Genomic DNA, 24,692 nt, shown 5'->3' on the forward strand with positions numbered 1-24,692 from the left:
TGGCCCTTCGTCCCCAGGTGGAAAAGACCGTGAACAAGCTGACCCTCCGAATGCCCCACCAGCTCTTCATCGGAGGCGCGTTTGTGGACGCCGAGGGCGCCAAGACCTATGAGACCATCAACCCGACAGACGGAAGTGTGAGTGCAGGCCCAGCACCCCCTTGCCCCGCACAGGCCCCCGACGCCCCCTCTCCCATCTACTCCCCCTCCCCAGTCTGGGGGCCTCTGGGTCCCGGCTGGGGGCCTCTGCTGGGGCGAGAAAACACTGCAGTCAGCCTCCAGCCCTTCCTATAGGAACGGCATAGAGGGAGATGCGGTGGGGAGGGTGATGGGGACGCGGGAGGACTCTGAGGGTCTGCAGCAGAGTTAAGCCCTCCCAAGGAGGAAACGGGGGCCATTCCCTCCGCTCCACACCTCAAGAATGACCCCAGCGTCGGGAGGCCCGCCTCGCATCCCGGGTTTGTCAAGTCGCCCTGGCTGTAGCTGTCCTGCTCAGCGCACACGTGTGGCGCTGTCACTTTCGTGCACGCTCACACGCACCTTCCTACAGACACGCACCGCAGAAGACAGGGCCTCAGAATGGTCCTGTGAGGGGAGTTTAAGAAAGTGATGGGCAGGTTGTGTGGACCCAGACAGGTGCCCTCAGGCAGGAAAGTCAGGTGCTGCCACCACAACCTCGCGGCCAGTTTTGGGAAGCCCGGGCAGGAGGCTGTGTGGATGCCTGGCGCCGGGGCCGTGGGCAGGGAGGGCACAGCCTACCTGTGGTGACCAGCAAGGAGGCGCTGGCCTCCGCCCTCCCACCCCATCCACATGGCAGGAGGTATGGGGGCCTGTGCTGTCGGGAGGTGGGCGGCCTCGGGACGTGGAATGCAGGGGCGTTGGGCCGGCTTATGTCCCTTCAGGAGCAAACCTCCCGCCTGCGCCTCACGAAATCTATGGGTCTCTGCTCTCGGTTTGCAAACGCTGAGCTGACCCTCGGCCTTATGGCTGCAGCCTGAGTCCGTCGCCCTGTTTCGGGTCAGTGGGAGAGTAGAGGGAAGGCCCTCGGGACGTAGGAACACGGCCCTTTCTGCAGGCCCCATCTCCCCTCGTCGTGCAGACCCTGCCCATGCCCTCCTGTCCGCCGACCTTCGCCTCCGCGGCCGCCCAGGTGGCCAGGCAGGGCTTCAGGGCTCCACTCCACCACAGGTCATCTGCCAGGTGTCCCTGGCCCAGGTCAGCGACGTGGACAAGGCCGTGGCTGCTGCAAAGGACGCCTTTGAGCACGGGCTGTGGGGGAAGATCAGCGCGCGGGACCGGGGCCGCCTCCTGTACAGGTGGGACCTCGCCCGCACCCCCCTTCCTGTCCCGGGCCTTCCTCTCAGGCGGCGGCTGGCGCTCGCGTCCTCCCGTGAGGACGCGGTCCCGGAAGGGCAGTGTGACCACGGCCTGAGGCCCAGGGGAGGCTTCTCAGAGGAAGTAGCTTGAGAGGCAGGAGGGCCTGTCCCAGGCGGGGGCCTGGGGGAGGTGCCCGGCTGGAGGGAACAGTGTGGGCGGAGACGAGGCACCGCCACCGCCACCGCAGGCTAATAGCTGCTCCTGGGCCGGCCCAGAGGGCACTGCTTGCTTGCCGGGCGGGGCTCCCAGGAGCAGGGTGGGGGGGGACGGGGCGGGGCTCCCAGGAGCCAAGGGGGGGACGCGGGAGAGCCGGGGGGCGGGGCTCCCAGGAGCCGGGTCGGGGGAGGGGGCGGGGCGGGGCGGGGCGGGGCGGGGCGGGCCGTCCTGGCCCTGCCGGGCTCCCGCTGCCAGAATCTCCTCTCTCACGTTCCCCTTCTGCTAAACCCTCGGCGCAGTCGGAAGTCCAGGGAAGGGTTGGGACGCTCCGGCTCATGACCCGGGTGGGGTGAGGCGCGGAGGAGAGCTGCTGCCCGCCCTCCTCGAGCCAGGCGGTCCCACTGGGGAGGATCAGGTGCCCCGGGAGGCGGGATGGTGTTTCCAGAAGGAGGCTGCTGGCGGGTGAACCGAGCCGTGTCGGGGAGCCTGCTGAGCCGGCCTCAGGAACCCGTTTTTCTCTCTGGGTCCTGCGGAGCCGGGCTGGGGCCAGGTCGTGCTGCGGGTCCCAGCTTGTCGCCGGGCGGGAGGGCCCCCGCCGTGGCCTTGCTGTCCGAAGGCCTTTTGTTTCTACTCCGGAGGCCAGAAATGCCGGAGCAGCCGCCACACAGGCAGCCAGAGAGAGGGGCCAGAGTGGTTTGCAAAACAGAATGGAGATGGTGGCTTTGGGGCGGGCAAGGGCGTGCCCAGCCTGCCGTATCTCAGGAGCCATCAGCTGTAGGAAGGCATTGGCTGGGGATCTGAGGCCCCCGAGATCGGGCAGAGCTGTGAACCCTGGCAGAGCAGGGACCCTGGTGGACTGCCCTGAGCCAGACCGCGTTCCTCCCCCGAGACCCTCTGCTGCCCTGTGGTGGCACGTGTTGCAATAGCCCACTGGCCACAAGGACCTTGGGGGAGGTGCCCCGAGCAGCTGCGTAGACAGACCCCTCAGGGCTCTACAGCTCCTGGTGACCCAGTCTCCTCCCAGTCCCCGCAGAGGGGCGAGACAGGATTTCCCTGGTCCATGGACGGAAGTGGGACCCCCGTGGGTGCATCACAGGAGCAAGACAGCACACGGTTACGGGAGAAGCTGGGCAGAAAGGTCCAGGGGGAGAGTCAGAGAAAGTCACCAGACACCCCCAGGAGCCGGGGAGCCGTGTACCCAGCTGCCGGAATGGACCCTGCAGAGCGGGTGGGCGTCCGTGGAAAGCTGCTGCCCTGTGCTCGCACACTTCCTTGGGTCCACGGCCCAGAGTCTGGTGGTGGCCCGGGCTGCCGTGGTCAGGGGCCGGGGAAGGGGGTCTGAGCCGCCTGGCACCTCAGCGTCTGCCCCTCCTGGTGCCCACCCTGCAGACCTTCAGGAAGCCAGCGTTGCCTGCTTGTTCTTCCCCGACCTGGTGCTGTGCGGGGACCAGGCTCTGGCAGGCAGAAGGCACCCTCACCCAAGCTGCCCCCCAGCCTCCCAAGCAGCTCAGGTGACAATTACTTAGGGACTCGTGACACAGTCACATCACACGCACATGGCATTTTGCACAGGTGTGGCGGATGGAGGGATTGGGGGTTGACCAAGGAAGAAGACGTGGCCACGAGAGCCAGCAACACACCGCAGGCTTCATCGGGTGGCACCCCGCAGCGGGAGGTCCCCCGAGGCTGTAGTGGCGGAACAGGGGCGCTCCTGGGGGGAGAGGGACCTGAGAGGGGCTCCCGTGTCCGGGCAAAGTTGCACAGCAGCACGCACGCCAGGGTCTCTGCATCAGAGGACTGGGAAGGCCCGTGGCTGTAACTGCACAGCCTGTCTCACCAGTGGTGACAGCTGTCGGGTGAGGTTCCTGGGGGACGCATCCACTTGTCAATGGCTAAAAATGTGCACATTTGGGCTGTTTTAAAATAGCTGGCTGTGTAAAAGTTGGCGCTGGCGGGCTTTTGAGCTAAGGTGTCTCAGGCTGCGAACACCTTAAAAGACGGGAGACGTGACAACCTAGGGGCCGACACACACAGGCCACCTCATGCTGACTTTAATATGGATTTATGTCTTTGGCCTTCTGTCCTCGTAGCCGATGGAACCCTTGTCCTTGTAATGCCAACAACATGGTATCTCCACTGTTTGGTCTATAATTTTTCTCAAAATGTGACTTACCTTTGCTCTCGTACCCGGAGAGCGACCTGGTACGTCCCTGTTTGTGCGGTGACGATGGGCCCTTCTGCTCAGTCCCCAGTCCCACTTGCCAGCCCCACGCTGTGTGCGGGCCATGCACCCAGCAGGAGCGGGAGGTCAGGGAGGCCAGCTGTCTCTGTGCTCGCGGGAGAGGCAGGCAGTCTGGAACGCCTGTCCCGGCACATGTCTGTGGCGGCCGGAGAATTTGAAGGGCGGCGGGAGCGGGAGGGTGCTGGCAGGACGCTGTGGGGTGTGATGGCGGGGGCACAGGGACCACTGAGGGCAGCTGGACGTGGGCTCAGCCTGGAGGAGGCTGTGCAGATGCTCCCTCATCCCCGGTACAGCCGCGTGGAGTGGTTGCTGCTCGACACCGGCATGCTGTCCCCGGACAAGGCGTCTTCTCGCAGAGGCAGGAGGTGTAATTAGGAAGCAGGGGATCCATTGATATCCCGGGAAGGAAGAGAGAGAGGAGAGGAGGGGGACGGGGCACCATGCTCACGCCCCTCCAGCCAAGGACACGCCGCCGTCCCATGTCACAGATGAGGACGCTGAGGCCGGCACCTGAGTGAGGTGGTGCTGGCAGGGCGCCCGGCTTCTGAGGAGGGGCCCCGAAAGGGCAGGCGAGACCGTGCCAGGCCTGAGCCCCGCGCCCTGCCCGCCCCGCTCAGGCTGGCCGACCTCCTGGAGCAGCAGCAGGAGGAGCTGGCCACCATCGAGGCCCTGGACGCGGGGGCCGTCTACACGCTGGCGCTGAAGACCCACGTGGGCATGTCCATCCAGACCTTCCGCTACTTCGCTGGCTGGTGCGACAAGATCCAGGTGGGGCTCCCACGGGCGTCCGGGCCGGCAGGGCCCCCGAGGGCGGCACAGCACTCTGAAGGCCGCGCCACAACCCGCCACAGCTTTGTGGCCTTAGGAAAACGCCGGTTATCCGCTCCCAGTTCTGCAGGTGGGAAGCGGGTCGGGCGGGGCTGGGTTCTGTGCCAGGGTCTCAAGGGTCGCTGTCGGGGTGTCACTGGGCTGGGCCTTGCTCGCGCTTCCGGGGAGGACCGGGTGTTGGCGGCGCCCAGGGGGCAGGGCTGCGGCCGGGGCTCCTGCAGTCGTCTCTCTGGTCCTCGCCCAGCCCTCCACACCCCGCCCCTCTGACTCTCTGCTGCCACTAACCAGAGGCCTAGAGGAGAGCCACCTGCTCTCCCCGAGGTTCCTGTGCTTATGCTTGGCCCACCTGCACCATCTCCCCATCCTAAGGCCAACTCTGTCATACTGTGTCATCGTACGGGCAGCTCACCAGGTCCCAGGGCTCAGGGCCTCACTTGGGGGCCATTATTGGAGGTTTTCCTGCCGCAGGCAGTGGTGGCTGAGCCCTTCCAGGGAGACCCACGGCCGCGGGGTTCTCGGTGTCTCTGCTGGGTCTGGGCGCTCGCCCTGTCCGAGTGCAGGCGTGAGCTCAAGGGAGGGGGTCTGCCCGGTGCCTGCTCCCCGGTAGCCCCTGCATCACAGGCCCCCAGAGGCAACGGGCCCCCACCCTGGCCCTTCCAGGCCCTTCCTTGCCCCGGAGGCCGTCCCCGTGCAGGACCTGCTTCCTGTCTGAGGACTCGGCCAGGCTCAGCACCTCACCCCCTGTGGCTGCCTGCTCCACCCGGCTCTGGACCCCTTAGCTGTCCTGTCCTGCACAAGCGGGGGCATCGGGACACAGCCTCTGTCCCTCCCTGGGTCCCAGGCACAGGCTGGCTGCCCACAGGGGAAGGGGTGAGGGGCCAGAGCCCCTCCCGGTGATGCTGCTGCTTCTTCCAGGGTGCCACCATCCCCATCAACCAGGCCAGACCCAACCGGAACCTGACCATGACCCGGAAGGAGCCCATCGGGTGAGTCACGCGCCGGGCACGTTCTAGGACTGCGCGGGGGGCTCAGATGCCCCCTCTCTGTGTGTTTATCAGACAGCCGTTTATTTGCCAGCCGCTACCTCCCAGACGTGGCAAGGGCCGGAGATGCAACAAAGAGAAAAACCAATGAAAATTCCTGTCCTCAGGGTGAAAACAGCTTTCTCCTCCACAGCCCCTGTTCCCTGCCAGGCACTGTTTAACGACTTTGAGACCATAATTGTGTTTAATCCCTATAGTAACCCTCCATCAGTCAGGGTCGTGGGGGGAAGAGAGGGCACGCCCCCAAATTTTATCTGAAGAGTGTAATGACGGGTGTACTTAAGGACAAGGAATTCCTACACAGCAGCGGGGACAGGAACCCTCAGCGAGACCAGCCCGCGGCACAAGGAGGAGGACAGACGTCCAGTCAACATGGAAAGACTAGGTTTGGGAGGGATTTTAAACCCGCAGCGAGGGGCCCCATCTTACCATCCGATGTCCAAAGGCCTGCCTCGGCCGAGGCCACCCGGCAGTGTCCACGGAGACCTGGTGTCTCTCCCGCGAGGCTCAGTGTGGGGACTCGCTAACGCAGGACGGGGACGGGCACCTGAGGAGACGGCACGTGGCAGAGCTGAGGGCTCAGCACGTGGATGCAGACGCCGCCGGGAGGGCTCAGTGCCGGGGGAGAGCATGAGGTCAGGACACGGGGGCTGCAGGAACCACCCCCCCAGCAAAGAAGTACCCAGCCGAGGCGTCAGGAGTGTGGAGCCAGGACCCTGCTCAGAGCCCCCTCAGGTGCAGGGGCCAGTCGCGTGAGTCGGCGAGGTCCCTGAGCCTCAGCCCCCGCACAGGGTGCCCATCCCGTCGGACTGAGTAGGACGCTGACCCTGCCCGGGTGCCTGGCTGGCCGGGCGAGTCGGTGGGGAGGCCTCCCCTGTACTGGCAGGTGGGGGGCTTTGTCAGGGCTTCGTAACCACGCACCCCAGCCTGCGAGACTCGTGCTGCGGACTTCGGTCATCTCACAGTCTGGGGGCCGGGGGTCCCAGGCTACGTGTCGGTAGAGTTGGCTCCTTCTGAGGCTGCCCCACTGGCTTCTGGTGATGGAGGCCACCTTGGTGCTCCTGGGCTCTGCCCTCGCGCCCACACGGCCCTCTCCCTCTGCGGGTCTGTCTTCACGGGGCTCTCCGTTCATAAGGACGGCGGTCACATGGGGTTAGGCGCTCACCCTAATCCGCGAGACTCCATCTTAACTAATTACACCTGGGATGACCCTGTTTCCAAATCAGGTGACACCTGGGGCACTGGAGTTAAGTCCTCAGCACCGGGATGTGAGGGCATGATTCAGTCTTGAGGGCAGGAAGTCTGTGCTGCGTTTTCTTCTCCGGAGCCTCAGCCTCCTTCTCCTCGGTGACCTCTTCCGCTTCCCTGGGGGCTCTCACCCTGCTCCCTCCACTGCCTTGTCCCTCTGGGTGTGCTGGGTGTATGTGGGGTGAGGACCGGCTTTCCTAACCCCTCAGCACACCCCACCACTCCCGGGAAGGTGTGTGGGGCCCTGTGCCGGCCCCAGGCCCCACTGCACTCCCGCTCTCCCGGCCCATGAACCCTGTGGCTCGTCAGTGACCCGTCATGCCCTTGGCCTCTGCGTGTGCTCTTCCCACTGCCAGGTCGGCTGAGCCGTCATCGTTTGGGGAAACATTCTCTGATGATGATGGAGGTGATGACGATGAAGAAGATAGTGATGAATATGATGATGGTTAAGATGTTGACAGTGAAGATGCTGGTGACGATGGTGAAGAAGATGGTGATGAAGATCGTGGTAATGATGGTGAAGAAAATGACGGTGAAGATGGTGATGATGGTGGTGAAGATGGTGATGATGGTGATGAAGACGATGGTGAAGATGATGGAGGTGATAAAGATGGTGATGAAGATGATGGTGAAGATGATGGAGGTGATGAAGATGGTGATGAAGACGATGGTGAAGATGATGGAGGTGATGAAGATGATGGTGAAGACGATGGTGAAGATGATGGAGGTGATGAAGATGATGGTGATGATGATGGAGGTGATGAAGACGGTGAAGATGATGGAGGTGATGAAGATGATGGTGATGAAGACAGTGGTGAAGATGATGGAGGTGATGAAGATGATGGTGAAGATGATGGAGGTGATGAAGATGATGGTGATGAAGATGATGGTGAAGATGGTGATGAAGACGATGGTGAGGGTGATGGAGGTGATGAAGTTGGTGGTAAAGATGATGGTGAAGATGATGGAGGTGATGAAGATGATGGTGATGAAGACTGGTGAAGATGATGGAGGTGATGAAGATGATGGTGATGAAAATGATGTTGAAGATGATGGAGGTGATGAAGATGAAGATGATGGTGATGGAGACGATGGTGAAGATGATGAAGAAGACGGCAGTGACGATGATGAAGCAGCAGTCACGTGGTCTGCACGGGGCTCTGTGTGGACAAGCTCATCTAACTGACTCACAGGGAGGGGCTGCCATCACCGAGTCCTACGGGCTCAGGAGGAGGCAGGGCCACATGCCTCCTGGGAGTACAGGTGTCATCAGTATGTCTCCTAGAACGTAGGGGCTCCCTCCATGGAGACACTGCCCAGCCAGAGGCTTCTCTGGGACAAAGGGGAAGCACTGACCCTGGACACCATCTCTCAGTGCATAGCAGGCAGGCTTCGTCAGGTCCCCAGACTGACTGTGTCCTTCTTGTCTCCTTGGCACTGACCCTGGCCTAATGCCCAGGAGGACCCTCATCCACAACCACCTGTGGGACCCTTGACCCTCTCTCACATCCTCCTGGTCCACACATATGACCCCTGACTCTCTCCCGTGTCCCCCCGGCCACCCCTGTGACCCCTGACTGTGTCCCAGCCCCTGCCTGTTTTCACCTGTGCCTGCTGCCTGCTGTCACCTCCCCATCTCCTGGTGCTGCCCGTACCCAACTGTGTCCCTAAACTGTGTCCCATCAGAAGCTGTGCACTGTCCCCTGCCGTCACACCCTGCTGGGAAGTGGGGCTACTGCCGGACTGGACATACTGCCCCATCAGGGCCTGGGAAGGCAGGTGTCAGCGGTCCCTCTCCAGGGCCATTGATGCCACATCAGGAGCCTGGCCCTGGAGTGGAGAGGCGGCAGTGGCAGGTCCACGCGGGACCCAGGCCGAGCGGAGAGATGAAGGCCTGCTTCCTTCGTCCCACAGGGTCTGTGGCATTGTCATCCCCTGGAACTACCCCTTGATGATGCTGTCCTGGAAGATGGCCGCCTGCCTGGCTGCGGGGAACACAGTGGTGATCAAGCCTGCCCAGGTGGGTGCGGGCACGTCCTGGTGGGGCCTGAGGCCTTGGAGGGCGGGTGGCACCTGCGAGGGGTGACGGACAAGGAGGAGGGCTCTGCGGGTGAGGGCGGCCTTTGTGGGCCGGCGCACAGGGCAGAGGTGGCCTTGGGCAGATCTGGTGTTGTTTGGGCTGCGGGGCCGAGTCAGGCTAGCCGGGCCGTGCGTGTAGCTGCTTGGTGAGTGGTCGGCGGTCTTTCACAGACTCCAGCTCAGCCCCCTTGTGCGGCCCCGAGAGCCAGGGTCCGGGCTCCAAGCCCTGGGTGTCTGCTGTTAAAGCTGGTGCTTCAGGGCCCAGGCATCCTGGGGAAGCTTCTGTGTGTCCACCACCCAGGCCCCTCTCAGAGAAGCCGTGTGACGGGGTCCCTCATGCAGGCTGAGGGGCCTGAGCAGGGTGCCCTGCGGTGAGGTCACCCCACAAGCCTCGAACCCTCATCTGTACTTTGGAGGGTTTAGTTAGGAGCTGAAGGTCAGATGCTGGGGCGGTGGGCCCAGGGGGTCTCACTCAGCTCCTCTGGGGCGATTTGGCCTCAAGGGTATTAACGTAGTAAAAACCAGCAAAATGATACTGGTTTATAGTATTTACCCTGAGTTAGGCACTCCTCAGGCATTTTAACATGCATAACAAATTTCCCAGTAATTTGCGTACATCTGCTTACTAACCCCTGAGGTGACCCTTAACCTCCCCCTTTAGTGTGATGGGATGCTGAGAGGTCAAAGCAATTGTCCCTGGAAGGCCCCACTCACCCAGCCCCCACAAAGTCTGAGCACCCACAGATGCACCTCTCAGCCTGAGGCCCAGCAGTGGGTGGGGTGTGGACCACCGAACCAGGCGAGGAAAAGTTACCCCTTTTCCACCAGAAGAGGAGCGGCTGCTGGCTTGTGGGGTGTCAAGAGCAGGGGACGGCCGCCAGCAGGGGACGGCGGAGCCCACTTCCCTCCTGTCCTGCCTCCTCAGGTGACCCCACTCACAGCCTTGAAGTTTGCAGAGCTGACCTTGAAGGCTGGCATTCCCAAGGGCGTGATCAACGTCCTGCCAGGATCCGGTAAGGGCCGTGGTCGGGGGCATGAGGTGCATTTGGTCAAAACAGGGCCTGCTATGTGGTGTGCCCTGGTGGGCGGGGCAGTGGCGGGGAGGCCTGCCTGGAGGCGGAGGACGCTGCTCTGTGGTCGGGGAGAGCTGTACGTGGAAGGGTTTAGCGTTCAAATGCCTCCCCAGATGTTTTCCATTTTCTGTACATGTGTGTGTGCTCTGGAATAAACTACACAACCTGGGAATTATCAGTTAAGAAAGGAAAGAAAATACGCATTTACCCTGTCTTTTATAATTATATAATCACATTTACTGGTGTCCTTTGTTTTTTTCTATGGATGTGAATTACCATCTAGGTCACTTGTTTTCCTTAAGTATCTTTCATAGGTGGGTCTACTAGCAACAAATTTTCTAATTTTTTGTTTATCCGGAAATGTTTTATTTTGCCTTGATTTTTTGAAAGATAGTTTTGCTGAATGTCAGCACTTTGATTGTATCATCCCACTGCCCTCTGGCCTCTGCTGTCTCTGATGAGTCAGCTGTTGATCTTACAGTTCTCTTATTTACAAGTCAGTGTTCTCTTGCTGCTTTCAAAGTTTCCTCTGTCCTTGTTTTGCAGCATTTTTACTATGATACATCTGGGTGTGGTTCTCTTTGTGGTTATTTGATGTGGAATTCATTCCGCTTCATGGATGCATAGAGTAATGTCTTTCATCAGCTTTGGGAAGTTTCTAGCCATTATTCATTCTAATACTTTTTTCTGTGGTTTTCTCTTTCTGCATGCCTTCTGGCACTTCCGTTATGAGTATATTGATGTTGTTACTGCTGTACCACTTTTCCATGAGGCTCTCTTAACTCTTCTTCATTCTTTTTCTCGCTATTCTTTTTTTTTAAATAAATTTATTTATTTATATATTTTTGGCTGCATTGGGTCTTCGTTGCTGCTCACGGGCTTTCTCTAGTTGCTGTAAGTGGGGGCTACTCTTCGTTGCGGTGCGCGGGCTTCTCATTGTGGTGGCTTCTCTTGTTGCAGAGCACAGGCTCTAGGCGCACAGGCTTCAGTAGTTGTGGCTTCACCGGCTCTAGAGCGCAGGCCCAGTAGTTGTGGCGCACGGGCTTAGTTGCTCCGCGGCATGTGGGATCTTCCCGGACCAGGGCTCGAACCCGTGTCCCCTGCATTGGCAGGCAGGTTCTTAATCACGGTGCCACCAGGGAAGTCCCTTCTCGCTGTTCTTTAGATTGCATTATCTCCATTAGTCTTCAAGTTTACTGACTCTTTCTTCTGCCAGTTCAAACCTACTGTTGAGCTCCTTTACTGAGTTTTCATTTCCGTTGTACTTTTTAGCTCCTGGTTCTTTTTTTATTTGTTCTTTCTTGATATTCTCTGTTTGATGAGACATCGTATCGCAGCTGCCTTTAGATGTGGTTTTGTTCAGTTCTTTGAACGTCTTTTTTTTTTTTTTTTTTTTGCGGTACACGGGCTTCTCACTGTTGTGGCCTCTCCCGCTGCGGAGCACAGGCTCCGGACGCGCAGGCTCAGCGGCCATGGCTCACGGGCCCAGCCGCTCCGCGGCATGTGGGATCCTCCCGGACCGGGGCACAAACCCGTGTCCCCTGCATCGGCAGGCAGACTCTCAACCACTGCGCCACCAGGGAAGCCCTGATCGTCTTTATAACAGCTGCCCTGAAGTCTTTGTTAAGTGTGGCATCTGGGTCCTCTCAATGTCAGTTTATATTGTCTGCTCGTTTTGCCTGTGATGGGTCACATTCTGTAGTTTCTTTGCATGCCTCATAATTTTTTTGTTAAAACGTAGATATTTTAGGTAACACAGTATACCAACTCTGGGTACTTGTCCCCTGTCCCCTCTCCAGAGCTGTGTTCACCATTTTCTTGTTTATTTGTTTAGTGACTTGCTGGACGGTTTCAGAGAAGTGTCCTTCCCCTGCAGTGTGCAGCCAGTGAGGTCGCCCCCAGAGAGCACAGCTGTGGGCTGTGCAGTCGCCCAGTGGCAGCGGGTGTACAGGGGCCTCTTCCTCTCCCGGTCTGCTCATCTGGCTGCCTCTGTCCTTATCACACCAGCTGCTCAGCTCCACTCACTGCAGCCTGGCTGCTCTGTTGTTTTCACCAGTACCCTGGGGCATAAACTGCTCCAAGGTCTGATCTGGTTAAATTCCTGTCTCTTTGCTCAGCCCTTGAGGTTTGTTCTTACACAGAGGGCTCTTCCCTGGTTCTCTCTGGTAAACTAACTGACCTGTGGTCTATCTTATTGCTGCCATAGAGCTACCAGCCTCCTCTTAATTGTTCACCTCCAAAATCTACAGTGTTTTTGAGAATGTCCTTAGGATTGAACTTCCTCATACAGTTTCAAATAAAGTCAGTTCCGGGCTTCCCTGGTGGCGCAGTGGTTGAGAGTCCGCCTGCCGATGCAGGGGACACGGGTTCGTGCCCCGGTCCGGGAAGATCCCACATGCCACGGAGCAGCTGGGCCCATGAGCCATGGCTGTTGAGCCTGCGCGTCCAGAGCCTGTGCTCTGCAACGGGAGAGACCCCAACAGTGAGAGGCCCGCGTACCGCAAAAAATAAAAAAAATAAAGTCAGTTCCTCTGGGGAGTGTTTTGGAGCTCTCTGTTTTTATAGAAAACCTCTTCCCCGGCCAAAATCTCTGAGCCACGGCCTCAGGCGCTGGGCCCCCTGCAGCAGCTGGGGCCAGGTGGAAGAGGTCCCGGGAGACTCAGCCTGCCACACCTGGGAAAGAGCCGTCACCTTACAAGAAGGGCAGGTGGGAGCCATATGCACAAAGAATGTGGCCTCTGAAACTCAGGGTCGGGGGGATGCCGGCCTCCCCTCCTGGAGAGGTGCCCCATCCCTGGACTGCATTGCTGACCACACCTGCTTAGGCTGGAGGAGAGGGGAGAGTGGTTCACGGCTCAGGTGCCACAGACTCTCCTGAATACACGTCTCTTCACTTGCTCTCTGCCCTTAGGAAAATTTAGAGAGACTTTAAATTGTTGTTTTTTAATGATTTTCACCAGTTTTGGTTGTTTCCCTGAGAAGCTGTCGATAGGACTCCTCATACTGGCCTTTGGTGGTGACTCTCACCTCATACCTTTTTTTTTTTTTTTTTTTTTGCGGTACGCGGGCCTCTCACTCTTGTGGCCTCTCCCGTTGGCGGAGCACAGGCTCCGGACACACAGGCTCAGCGGCCATGGCTCACGGGCCCAGCCGCTCCGCGGCATGTGGGATCCTCCCGGACCGGGGCACGAACCCGTGTCCCCTGCATCGGCAGGCGGACTCTCAACCACTGCGCCACCAGGGAAGACCCTCACCTCATACCTTTTGAATACATTGTTTATGTTTTTATTATTCTTAAAAAATATGTCATTGTAATTTCGGTATCCTCTCTGACGCGCTAAGTAAAAAGAGATTTTTTTTCAGCTGTCTTTTTCCCCCTAAAATTCTGTTCTAATATTTCTAGCTTTACTATGTCATAATTAGAGAATTCAGCCTGTATATTAGAGTTCTAGGGCTGCCATAACAAAGTACCCCAAGCCAGGGGGCTTAAACAACAGGGATGTATCGTCTCACAGTTCTGGAGGCTAGAAACCCGAGATTCAGGTGTCGGCAGTTCTGTGCTCCCTCTAACGGCTCTGGGGGACGACCTTTCCTTGCCTCTTCCAGCTTGTAGAGCATCACCCTGACCTGGGACTTGCCCTTTACATGGCATTTTTCCTGTGCATGTGTGTATCCAAGTTTCCCCTTTTATAAGGACACCATTGTCCCAACAACAACCTACCTTATTCCCAAATAAAATTACATTCTGTGGTACTGGGTATAAGGATATCAACATATGAAATTGGGTGGGACACAATCCAACCCGTAATAGCCTGTAAAAATTCTACTTTCTAAAATGGAGAATTTCTTTGTGACCTAGTGTATGATACCTTCTTATAAATATTTCTTGGATAGCCTAAAACAGTGATGTTATTATTATTCAATAGACTTTATTTTTCAGAGCAGTTTTAGGTTCACAGAGGAATCGAATGGAAAGTATAGAGATTCCCATACATGCCCTGTCTCCCTCATAATGTCCCACATGTGTTACAGTTGACAAACCTACACTGGCATGTCATCATCACCCAAAGTCCATAGTTGACATGAAAATTCACTCTTGCTGTTGTACATTCTGTGACGAGTGTAAAACAACATTTACCCAACATTGTGGTATCAGATGGAATGGATTCACTGCCCTAAGAATCCTCTGTGGACGAGGAAAAATCCCATTCATTTCTCCCTCCCCTGCAACCCCTGGCAACCACTGAGCTATTAAATGCCTCCAGAGTTTTGGCTTGTCCAGAATATCATTTAGTCATCATCATACAGTGTGTAGCTTTTTCAGATTGGCTTCTTTCACTTAGTAACATGCATTTAAGCTTCCTTCGTGTCTTTCCCTGGCTTCATGGCTCATTCCTTTTTAGAGCTGAATAACATTCCCCGTCTGGAAGGACCACAGTTTATCCATCAGCTACTGAAGGACGTCTTGGTTGCTTCCAAGTTTTGGCAGTTAGGAATAAATTGACCTTCCATGGCATTTTTCCTGTGCATGTCTGTATCCAGCCCCCTATGCAGGGTTTTATGTAGACATAAGTTTTTTACTCCTGCGGGTAAACACCAAGGAGCACGATTGCCAGATCATATGGTAATAGTGTGTTTAGTTTTGTAAGGAACCGCCCAAAATGGCTACCCCGTTCTCGCGATGACGAGAGTTCCCATGGCTCCACATCGCTGCCGGCGTTTTGTTAAGGTTCTGGGTTTTGGCCGTTCTGTGGATGTGTAGGGGTGTCTCGTTGTTGTTTTAATTTAAATTTTCCTGATAACATATGATGTTGAGCATCTTCCCATGTGCTCATTTGCCGTATGAATATCTTATTTGGTGAGGTGTCTTTTCAGATATTTCACCTATTTTTAAATTAGGTTGTTTCCTTATTGTTGAGTTATTTGCATGTTTTGGGTAATAATCCATTATCAGATACATCTTTTGCAAATATTTTCTCCCCAAGGCAGTGATTTTTTAAAACATTAGTGGGGGAATGAAATTAGCATCAAAATCACTTTTGGAGGGGCTTCCCAGGTGGCGCAGTGGTTGAGAGTCCGCCTGCCGATGCAGGGGACGCGGGTTCGTGCCCCGGTCCGGGAAGATCCCACATGCCGTGGAGCGGCTGGGCACGTTTGCCATGGCCGCTGAGCCTGCGCTTCCGGAGCCTGTGCTCCTCAACGGGAGAGACCACGACAGTGAGAGGCCCGCGTACCGCAAAAAAAAAAAAAAAAATCACTTATGGAGCCTTAACTGTTTAGAGAGAATGCAAGTGTCCTACTCCAAACTTTCCGAACCAGACCTTCACTGGTGCCACTGGTCACAGGCAGTTCTACAGGCGTGGAGGCACAATGGCGATGGGGGGACTGGGTGGGGTGGAGGAGCCCTAGGACTGGCTGATTAGTGGAGGGTTGGGGGAGGGCAGGTGTGGGGACTGACTGTTGGCTTGAATGGCTGGCTGCACAGAGAGGTTGCTGACTGAAATGGAGAACATGGGGGAGAAGCAGGTCTGGGGAAGCTGAGGAGTTCAGTTTCAAACATGCTGAGTTTGAGAGGCTGTAAGGCGTCCAGGTGGAGGTGCCGAGCAGGCCGAGGAGTGATGGATGGGTCTGGATGCAGGGAAGCTGGGCATGAGATAGAGATTGAGAGGATGGTGAGCCTGCAGATGGCATTTGAAGAGGTGAGCCTGGGTGAGGTGACTGAGGGGACCGTGAATGGAGAAGAGAAGGGGGCCCAGAGTGCAGCCAGAGGCACTGGGTGTTGTAAGAGTGGAGGGAAGTGGGGCGCAAGGAGGTGGAGGAAGGGCAGTCAGGGAAGCGGGAGTGGAGTAGCAGAGGAGGAGACGTCAGCAGGGGCCTTGCGTCAAGTCTGCGCAGAGGTGACCCTGAGGTCTCATTGCACAGCAGCCCGGGAGGCTCAGTAGGCGCTGGCCATGTTGGGGAGGGTCCCTGCAGGTCCAGGAGGGTCAGTAGGCGCTGGCCACGTTGGGGAGGGTCCCTGCAGGTCCAGGAGGGTCAGTAGGCGCTGGCCACGTTGGGGAGGGTCCCTGCAGGCCTGGCATGGCGTGGGGGGTCGTGGAGTGTGGGGCGGCCAGGAGTCCAGGCATCCCCACAGGAGGGGTAATGCCTACTGGTTGGGGGCTTTCACCCTTCTCTCTGCGTCCCCACATGGTCGTCTGTGTCTCTGTGTGTCCTTGTCTCCTCTTCTCATAAGGACACGGGTCGTATTGGTTTAAGGCCACCCTCATGACCTCATTTAATTCAGTCACCCCTTTAAAGACTCTACATCCAGTACAGTCACATCTGAGGTCAGGGGTCAGGACTACAGCCTGTGAATTTGGGGAGACACAGTTCTGCCCACACCAGGGACCAAGGCGCGGTGAGCCCGGGGGCGCCGAGGCCCTGGCACGTGGGCCCCGAGCTCTGGCCATGGGAGGACGGGCTGGAGGAGGGTGGCTGGACCCCTGCCTCGCCCTGGCACCGTGGCCATCCTTATCCCCCGCCCACTCCTTCCCCAGGCTCAGTGGTCGGCCAGAGACTCTCGGACCATCCCGACGTGCGGAAAATCGCGTTCACGGGCTCCACCGAGGTGGGAAAGCGTATCATGAAAAGGTAGGCGGTTGGAGTGAGTGGAGGGGCCAGCACTGCGGGGCCGATGGCCTCTGGTCCCGCGTGTGAAGCGGACAGTGCTGTGCGTGAGCCCGAGCCTGTGGCTGTCACAGGGTGGGGCCACTGCAGACCCCAGTTCCGTGAGTCTGATGAGCCCTCGGTCAGGCCGGTGCAGCGGGGTGGGACCAGCGAGGGGCGGGGCCTTCACAGCGATCCAGGGCCATGAGCAAGCGCGGCTGCTGGGGACGGAGCTGCTCGGGCTTGAGACGAGCTGTGAGCGTGAGGGACACGGATTTCGGAAACTTAGCAGAGTAGAGCATCGCGACAATTTCTGTATAGGTTACCAGTTGAAATGATATTATTATTAATGGGCTTAAATAGAATTAATTTTACTGGATTCTTTTGAGCTTGCTTTTAATGTGGCCACTAAACAAAAATTACCACGTCCTGCGGCTGGTATGGGAGGCGCTTGCCCTCTCCTGCTGACCAGCGCTGGCCGAGGGCCGCTCCGGGCTTAGTGCTTGGACGTCAGCCTCAAACCCGCTGGGTCGTGTTGCTGATTTATGACACGACGTGGGCCGAGCTCTGACCCTTCCAGGCCTGTTTCCCCCAGTCCCGTGAAGGAAGTTTGCATGTCAGTGGTTCTGGTCCAGGCTGCTGACGAGCTTGGAGAGGTCGATGGGGCCGGACCCCAGGACAGCAGCTGCAGCTCTGGCTGCCCCAGGCCTCGCAGGGTGCCTGAACCCCCCCGCCAGTGCAGCTGAATTTCTGGGGTGAGGTCTGGGCAGACGTCTGCACTTTGAGTGACAGGTGCAAAGGGAGAGGAGCTGGGGCTGCTGTGCAGTCTGACCTGCAGGGTCTCCGAGCCCTTTCTCTGAGGATACCTGACCGCCGTGACTGCTGTGCTCCGAGGGTCACGCATGGGACCTCCCGGGACGGTCCAGCTGTGGCGGGGCATCTCCATGGGGATTAAAGCTGCAGCCCTGCCCCTGCCCTGGCTCCCACAGGCCTCTCTGTACCCCTCAGCCCTGAGGTGGGGGCCATGTGCCCCTTCTTGAATGGGCACCACACGGGTGCCCATCAGAGTGGCTCTGCGTGGCCTCCTCTTGGGGTCAGGCCTGAAGACAGCGAGGCTGACCTAGAGGATCGTCTGCAAGGGGAGGGGTGCAGCGGTGCCCGTGGGAGCAAGGCCTGGGGCAGGGCTGGGCTGGGGTGCTGGGCTAGGAAGGCGGCAGGGAGTTGGGGGAAGCGGGGGGACGAGGGGAGAGTGACAGGGTAAGGCGCGGCCTGGGTCACACGGGGCTCCCCCCAGCCCGGACCCTCCACCGTCCTTTTGAGTGAAGCGTGCTCTGGAGCTGCCCTCATCCCTCACCTGGCGCTCCCCCCGCCACCCCGTGTCCCGGGATCCAGGGACCCAGCTAACCAACTCTCTGTTCCCTTCAGCTGTGCCCTGAGCAACGTGAAGAAGGTCTCCCTGGAGCTGGGCGGGAAGTCTCCCCTCATCATCTTTGCTGACTGCGACCTCCGCAAGGCCGTGCAGATGGTGAGGGCCATGGAGGGCGGGAGCCGGGGCTCAGGGTCCACGGGCAGATGCACAGGCATCCTGGACCGCAGAGAAGGAAGGAAGAGGCCTTGGGGCCAAGGAGTGGCATGTACCTTACAGAGCAGACCCCCAAGAAGTTTCATAACTGCAGTCGGCTTCAAAGATGGGGAAACGTGAGCCAGGGTTCCGTCTGTTGTGAAATCAGCACGGCCAAGTTTCCCGTCCCACAGAGAAGCAAGCAGAGCCCTGGGCACTTGGGCGGGACCCTGCTGGCAGCGGCCGCCCACACTTGCCCAGCGCTGCCATGGACTTGCTGGGCTGCGTCGGGAAGTCACTTAGCCTTTCTGGGCCTTGCGCTCTCACCGGGACGATGGGGGAGGATGGGCATACGGGATTCAGCTGTCATGTCTGAAGGGCGTGGACCACGTGGCAGGTGCGGTGGGTCAGTAGTCCTGAACTGTCACTGTCGTCATCACACCTCTGCACACCAGGGGGAGCAGGCCGGTCAGGCCACGCTCAGCCAGGTGCCCAGACACCCCCACTCCATCCAAGTGCTGCTGTGCCCCGGAGGAGTGAGCCCGGCACCGCGTGGAGGGGCTGCAGCCTCATTAGAGGGGAGACCGAGGGAGACTGTCGGCCGAGCAGAGGCCGATGCTGCCAGGCCGCAGGCCTGTGTGTGTCTCTGGGCAGTGCAGTCGCAGCTTCTTCCAGGAGAGCTGAGCCTGAATGGCTCTCCCTCCCTCCCTCCCCCGACCCCCGGCTCCCCAGGTCCAAAGAGCAGGCTCCCTGGGGCCTCTGAGGACGTTTATTCGGGACTCGGGCCTGGGCAGGCACCATCCCTCCCGAGAGGCCCACCCCTGCCGCCTGCTTCAGGGCGCAGACCCCGTCTCCAGGCTCAGCTCCAGGAGCACAGTCCTGAGCCCCGTCATGCCCGGGAGCCCACCCAGCCTGCGGGGTGTCCAGGCTCCCCCACTGCACGCCCGCTCGTGCTCCCCCCACTGGCCTGGTCCCCCAGCGGCCTCACTTCCTGCTTGTTCCCCTGTGGCCACTCGTCTCCGGGGATGGTGCCCAGTGCTGGTGAGCCTGGACGGCCGCTGGAGGTCAGGACACCTGCCTCCTTCCCCTTCCCGACGAGGGGGCACCGGGGCCCAGTGGGTGCTGGGGGCTGGCGCCTGGGGGTTGTAACCCAGCCCTGTCACCTCTTTTGCGAAGGGAATGAGCTCCGTCTTCTTCAACAAAGGTGAGAACTGCATCGCCGCCGGCCGGCTCTTTGTAGAGGACTCGATTCACGACCAGTTTGTGCAGAGGGTGGTAAGTTGTGCCGCAGGGCCTGGGAACTGCCCACTCACCGGGTACAGGGCCTTGGCGGGCAGAGCCAGGGCCGGGCCAGGCGCCATCCACCTGGTCGGGGGTGCTGTGACAAGTCTTCCCTGGTTTTTATTATTTCGGCGAGAAACAGCAACCCCGCGGCTCCCCTGACGTGAGCAGTGGGGCCCGTGTTCGGGCGGGACCCTCCCGGTTCAACCCGGGCGAACAGACATGGGGCCGGGCCGGGGGGAGTCCAGGTGCAGCCCCTGCACGCCGCTCCGTCTGCCCACCTTGTCACGGGGCGTCATTGTCTTGTTTCCCCACCCCGTGGCCTGTAGCTCCTCCGTCTGGGAGGTCGGGTGCAGGACCTCCCTGTGCTGCCCCCGCGCACGCCCCCCCCAACTCCCACCTCTCTGCACATCTGCGTCATCCCAGCCCCCGGCGCCAGGCCCAGGTCTCCTTGCACGGAGGGTGCACTGGGGGCTGCAGCCTGGAAGGCAGGTTTGGAACCAGAATATGGTCCCAGGAGTCAGAGCCCTGCGTGTGGACTTTCTTCAGGGGCCAGCGGTTGGTCGCTGAAAAGGCACACGTGGGAGGCGGGTCAGGCGGCGACTGGTCAGGAGCCACGGCACCGGGCGACCCTGACGGGGAGGACCTTTGCAGGTGGAGGAGGTGGGGAAGATGAAGATCGGCAGCCCCCTCGACCGGGACACCAGCCACGGGCCACAGAACCACGAGGCCCACCTCCAGAAGCTGGTGGAGTACTGCCAGCGCGGCGTGAAGGAAGGGGCCACGCTGGTCTGTGGTGGGAACCAAGTCCCCCGGCCAGGTCAGTCAGCCCTCCTGGCCACGTGGGCAAGCCAAGGCAGCGGTGGCATGGCCTCCGGGGCAGGCGTCGCAGGGCCAGGCTCCTAGGCTCCAGCCCCCAATCCGGGACGTCGGGGTTGGGGGGCACCTTGGCTCTTTGGACACCTGCCAGGTCAGGTGTGGGGCTGGTAAGATGAGGCCCTGGTTGCCCAAGCATCTCCGCATCCTGGAAACTCTTTCCTCCCATGGATCCATGGTGCTGGATTTCATGGTTTGCCTATCTTTGGCCATCACTCCTCCATGGCCACTCTTGGCCGGAAACCCCCTCTCCGCCTGTCCCTTAAATGTAGGGAGAGCCCCGGGTCTGTCCTGAGCTTGGACACTTTCCCTGGGGGGTCTCTCACCCTGCAGCGGCTCAGACCCGCCCAGGACTTGTCTCCTCACCCAGACTCCTGAGCCCTGGACCCCTCCGCTTGCACGTCACCCAGGCCCCTGAGTCTCAGTGGTGCCAAGTCCACCCTGTCACAGCATCCCCAGCCCTGACCTGACCCCAGACACACACCTGCCCCTCTAGAATCTTCGGTCCGATCCAGTCACCGAGCCCGAGAAGCCGGAGCAGCAGGTTCGGACGATCTGGGCTGCTCCCCCTGTCAGGCACACGTCTGTTTCCTACACCCTCACCATCCAACCCTTGGTGCCGGCACCGAGCCTCATGCCAGCCTGTCCGCCCGATGGCGTGAAGGAGGGAAGGAGGGAACGGATTCCAGGCTCCTCCCTTTCTTGACTCCAGCTCTTAATTAACTGCCCGATTCTCTCAAACCTGGAGATCCCCCCCCCCGCCACCATCGTGCCGACTCTCCCCTGAGTCTGGACCGGAACGGGGGTCCTGGGGGCCTCCTGAGCCCCCAGTCATGCATTTATGCGGCTGCCGCGTCTGGCTGTGTGTCTCCCGTGCTGAAACCCTCCCACGGTGAGCGCCACCACAGAGGCAAGCTCACCCCGGCGTGTCTCCCCACCTGTGTCCAACCTGCGGCCCTTAACTCTCCCTCCGAGTACGCCCGGCGTCTTCCTGCTCGTGTGCTGGCTGCTCCTCCACTTACAGGTGCCTCCTGAGCGTCCCCACCTGGTGACCTCATCACTCAGGTGACCTCGGGCTCAGGCCATGGTGCTCCCACAGGTCTCGGGCGTTCCTGGGCACCTCGTACCTGCACAGAGCTTTTGTAGCCACTGTGCCACCGCTGTCTGCTTGCCCTCTTCCCTGCCCCCACGAACTTGGGCTTCCACGAAGCCAGCGTCTGGGGCTGACATGACGTGAAGGCACCTTTGCAGAGCAGCTAGGGCTGCAGCACCCAGGAACCGTGGGGCCCGCTCCCCACCACCCCCTAGCCTGAGGGCCCCCATGGGGGACAGTGCTGTGAATACAGGCTTCTCCCAGTGGCCCGCCCACCTGGAGGCCAGAGGATGAGGGATTCCGGGCATGCAGCCCTCCTTCCCGGGGCCCGGCACGCAGCCGGGACGGAGGTGTGGGCGGAGACTGGCCACCCCGGAGCACGGGGACCTGGGGGCACATTTCCTTTGCAGGCACGGTGAATACAGGCCACACCCCAGGGGTCAACATGTGTTCATACACAACTCATGTTTTAGAAATTGTAATTACTGTTAAAATATAGTTTATAAAAATACGGAATATTTTATTAAAGATAAAATTTTTTTTTGTTCTTCTGAACACTGGAGGTAGAAATTTTCAAGTCTCTTGGTTTTCCCTAAATCAGGCCAAACTAAAGTTTAGTCCAGCGGGTCTCAGGGCCCGCAGCTCTATGTCCAGAGGAGTAGTCAGAGAACGCCTTTCTGCCACCAGAAATGTTTTTGTGGGGCAGCCAGGGCCTGTGGGGCGGCAGTCAGAATGGGAGAAGGTGTGTCTGGCCGAGAGCACAGGCCCCTACCCCCGGGCAGGCAGTGCCCACCCCGCAGGGTCAGGAAGGATGGGGAGGCTGTCCTGGGAGGACCTGTCCATCAGGACCTCTGTCCAAGCCCCCCTCCACGGGGCCGATGGAGGGCCTTCCGGAGGCTGCACTGGCCGAAGGATCCAGATGTGCTTTCAGACTAAAGGTCACTAGAAAAACCCAGGTTTCGTCCGGCTGCGAGCTGCAGCCCTGGCGGTGGACAGACCAGCTCCCAGCATCACTTCACTGTGCTTACAGCACTTAGTTGAAAGGCTGTGAGGGTCAGGACTCGTGCGCCTGGGGCAGGAAAGCCACCCACAGTGTCACGAACTCCTCTGTCTCCACCACAGGTTTCTTCTTCGAGCCGACCGTCTTCACGGACGTGGAGGACCACATGTTCATAGCCCGGGAGGAGTCCTTCGGGCCCGTCATGATCATCTCTCGGTTTGCCAACGGGTAGGAAGCCCACTTACGGCTCATGACAGCCTGACTCTTGCCCTTGTTACTGGGGTCTTCGCATGAGCTGCGGGGCCGGGAGGGGAGCTCAGACGGGTGGGGGCTGTGGACGCAGCCCGGACCCCGCAAACTCCTCGCAGCCGCGGGGGTGGGGACCCCAGGGGACCGCAGGGCGGCTGGGCCCACCAGGAGTGTCCTCCGCGTCTCTCTGGGCGTCTCCACGGCGTGCTGGGTTCAGCCCTGAGCACCCCCGGCTGCGTCATGAGCCAGCCAAACCTCAGTGGCCGGAATAGCAACCGTTGTTTGTTTCGCTTGTGAATCTGCAGTTTGGTCAGTGGGGCTGACCGGTCTGCGCCCTGTGCCGGCCGTGTCGGGCTCCCCCCTGGGGGGGGGGGCGCAGGTCTCTCTGGGTCCCACGTCCAGGGCTGGACCCTTGCCCTCCTCACGGAGGCCCTCCTGGCTTTTCCCTGCAGCGACGTGGATGCGGTGCTGTCTCGGGCCAACGCCACAGAGTTCGGCCTGGCCTCTGGCGTCTTCACCAGGGACATCAGCAAGGCCCTGTACGTCAGCGACAAGCTAGAGGCGGGCACCGTGTTCGTCAACACGTACAACAAGACCGACGTGGCTGCCCCCTTCGGAGGCTTCAAGCAGTCGGGATTTGGCAAAGACCTGGGTAACCTGACCGTGCCCGCTTTCATTTATCCATTCAACAAACGTCGGTTAGAGCCCGCTCGGTCCCAGGGGCCAGGGGTGGAGCTGACGAGATGGCTGCTCACTTCTTGCCGGGAGGGGATCGGTGATGAGTGGGGCTGGAAGCCAGATCCTGCTGGAAGCTGTTCAGACAGCGATCTGAACAGGAGGCTGGAGGGTGGCTTTAGCTGGGGGCCAGGTGGGCCTCCCTGAGGAGGTGTCCTCTGGGCTGAGACCTGAGTGGCTGGAGGAGCTGCCGTGAAGGCCCAGGTTCGTGCATTCCTGCCAGAGGGGACGGCGGGTCCTGAGGGAACCAACTTTGGTCTTGGAGCTGCAGAGAGAGGCCGAGTGCTGGAGTGGGCCCAGGGGCGGGCAGGAGGCCAGGGAGGCAGGCAACGGCCGGATTGCGGGACCTGGGTCCGCAGTCAGGGCTCAGGCTTCAGAGAGGGGAACCCGTGGGGGCCGAGCGTGCCCGATGTGGTGACGTGAGTCCCAGTGTAGAGATGGTGTCACCGGGCCTGCCTGCCCAGGGAAGAGGACTTCTGCCCGGCACCCCTCTTTCCCTGGCTGCTCTGTAATGTAGGCTGGGTCCCACTCCCCGCATCCCGTCACTGTGGAAGGCAGAAGCTGGAGGCTAGGTCCAGTCGGGGATCAACTCTGACGTCAGGCTTGCAGCGGGGCAGGGGGGTGTGAAGGTGCAGGAGAGCACAATGCTCTTCTCAGCTACGGGGCCAACGGGTCATGAGACCACAGCGCTGCCGGGACCGTGACGTTGCCCCCGGGCTCGCGGTGTCTTGCAGGAGAGGCGGCTCTGAATGAGTACCTGCGGGTCAAGACGGTTACCTTCGAGTACTGAGGAGGCCTCAGGATGTGTCCGCAGCTGTGGGCTCGCCCCCCGCAGTGCACAGCCCCTCCCTGAACGTGGTGGAGGCCTCCTGCCTGCACCCCTGTCCCCATCTGGGACCCCCATCCTGTCCCGTCAGCGCGGCCGTCGTCTCGGGCAGAAAGCGGCCCCGTGCGAATAAAGGTTCTGGCTGGCACCCTGCGTCCCGGCGCGTCTGTGTGCCCAGGTCCTCCGAGCGGGTCCTGCTCTCGGGCCAGCTGGCCGGGCTCGGGAGAGCCAGGCGCCCTCCTGGGCGGGGTGTCGGCTCCCGCCTCAGAAACCGGGTGCTGAGATGAAGTTAGGACGCACGTCTGTTGGGGTGACCCCGGGAGACGCCAGGGAGGAAGCAGGCTGGGCCGCAGACGCCTCCCCAGCAAGTGGCCGGACCCT

The 24,692-nt window shown here is 59.8% G+C and overlaps 1 protein-coding gene across 2 annotated transcripts in view; it reads left to right on the forward strand.

The window, feature by feature from the left end:
- The window catches only part of ALDH1L1 (aldehyde dehydrogenase 1 family member L1), a 79,860-nt gene extending 55,408 nt beyond the window's left edge, over positions 1–24,452 (forward strand). For both annotated transcript variants that reach the window (XM_060307721.2, XM_030850741.2), the window contains exons 11-23: positions 18–137; positions 1,188–1,315; positions 4,392–4,542; positions 5,518–5,588; positions 8,808–8,913; positions 9,898–9,985; positions 16,582–16,675; positions 18,116–18,215; positions 19,428–19,526; positions 20,187–20,352; positions 22,624–22,729; positions 23,203–23,402; positions 24,220–24,452. In XM_060307721.2, the coding sequence (XP_060163704.1) occupies positions 18–137; positions 1,188–1,315; positions 4,392–4,542; positions 5,518–5,588; positions 8,808–8,913; positions 9,898–9,985; positions 16,582–16,675; positions 18,116–18,215; positions 19,428–19,526; positions 20,187–20,352; positions 22,624–22,729; positions 23,203–23,402; positions 24,220–24,275 (1,485 nt within the window). In that variant the 3' untranslated portion in view covers positions 24,276–24,452. The remainder of the gene's footprint in view (positions 1–17; positions 138–1,187; positions 1,316–4,391; positions 4,543–5,517; positions 5,589–8,807; positions 8,914–9,897; positions 9,986–16,581; positions 16,676–18,115; positions 18,216–19,427; positions 19,527–20,186; positions 20,353–22,623; positions 22,730–23,202; positions 23,403–24,219) is intronic.
- The last annotated feature ends 240 nt before the right edge of the window (positions 24,453–24,692 follow it).

Source organism: Globicephala melas, chromosome 11, assembly GCF_963455315.2.
Source record: "Globicephala melas chromosome 11, mGloMel1.2, whole genome shotgun sequence".
NCBI classification, from domain to species: Eukaryota; Metazoa; Chordata; class Mammalia; order Artiodactyla; family Delphinidae; genus Globicephala; species Globicephala melas.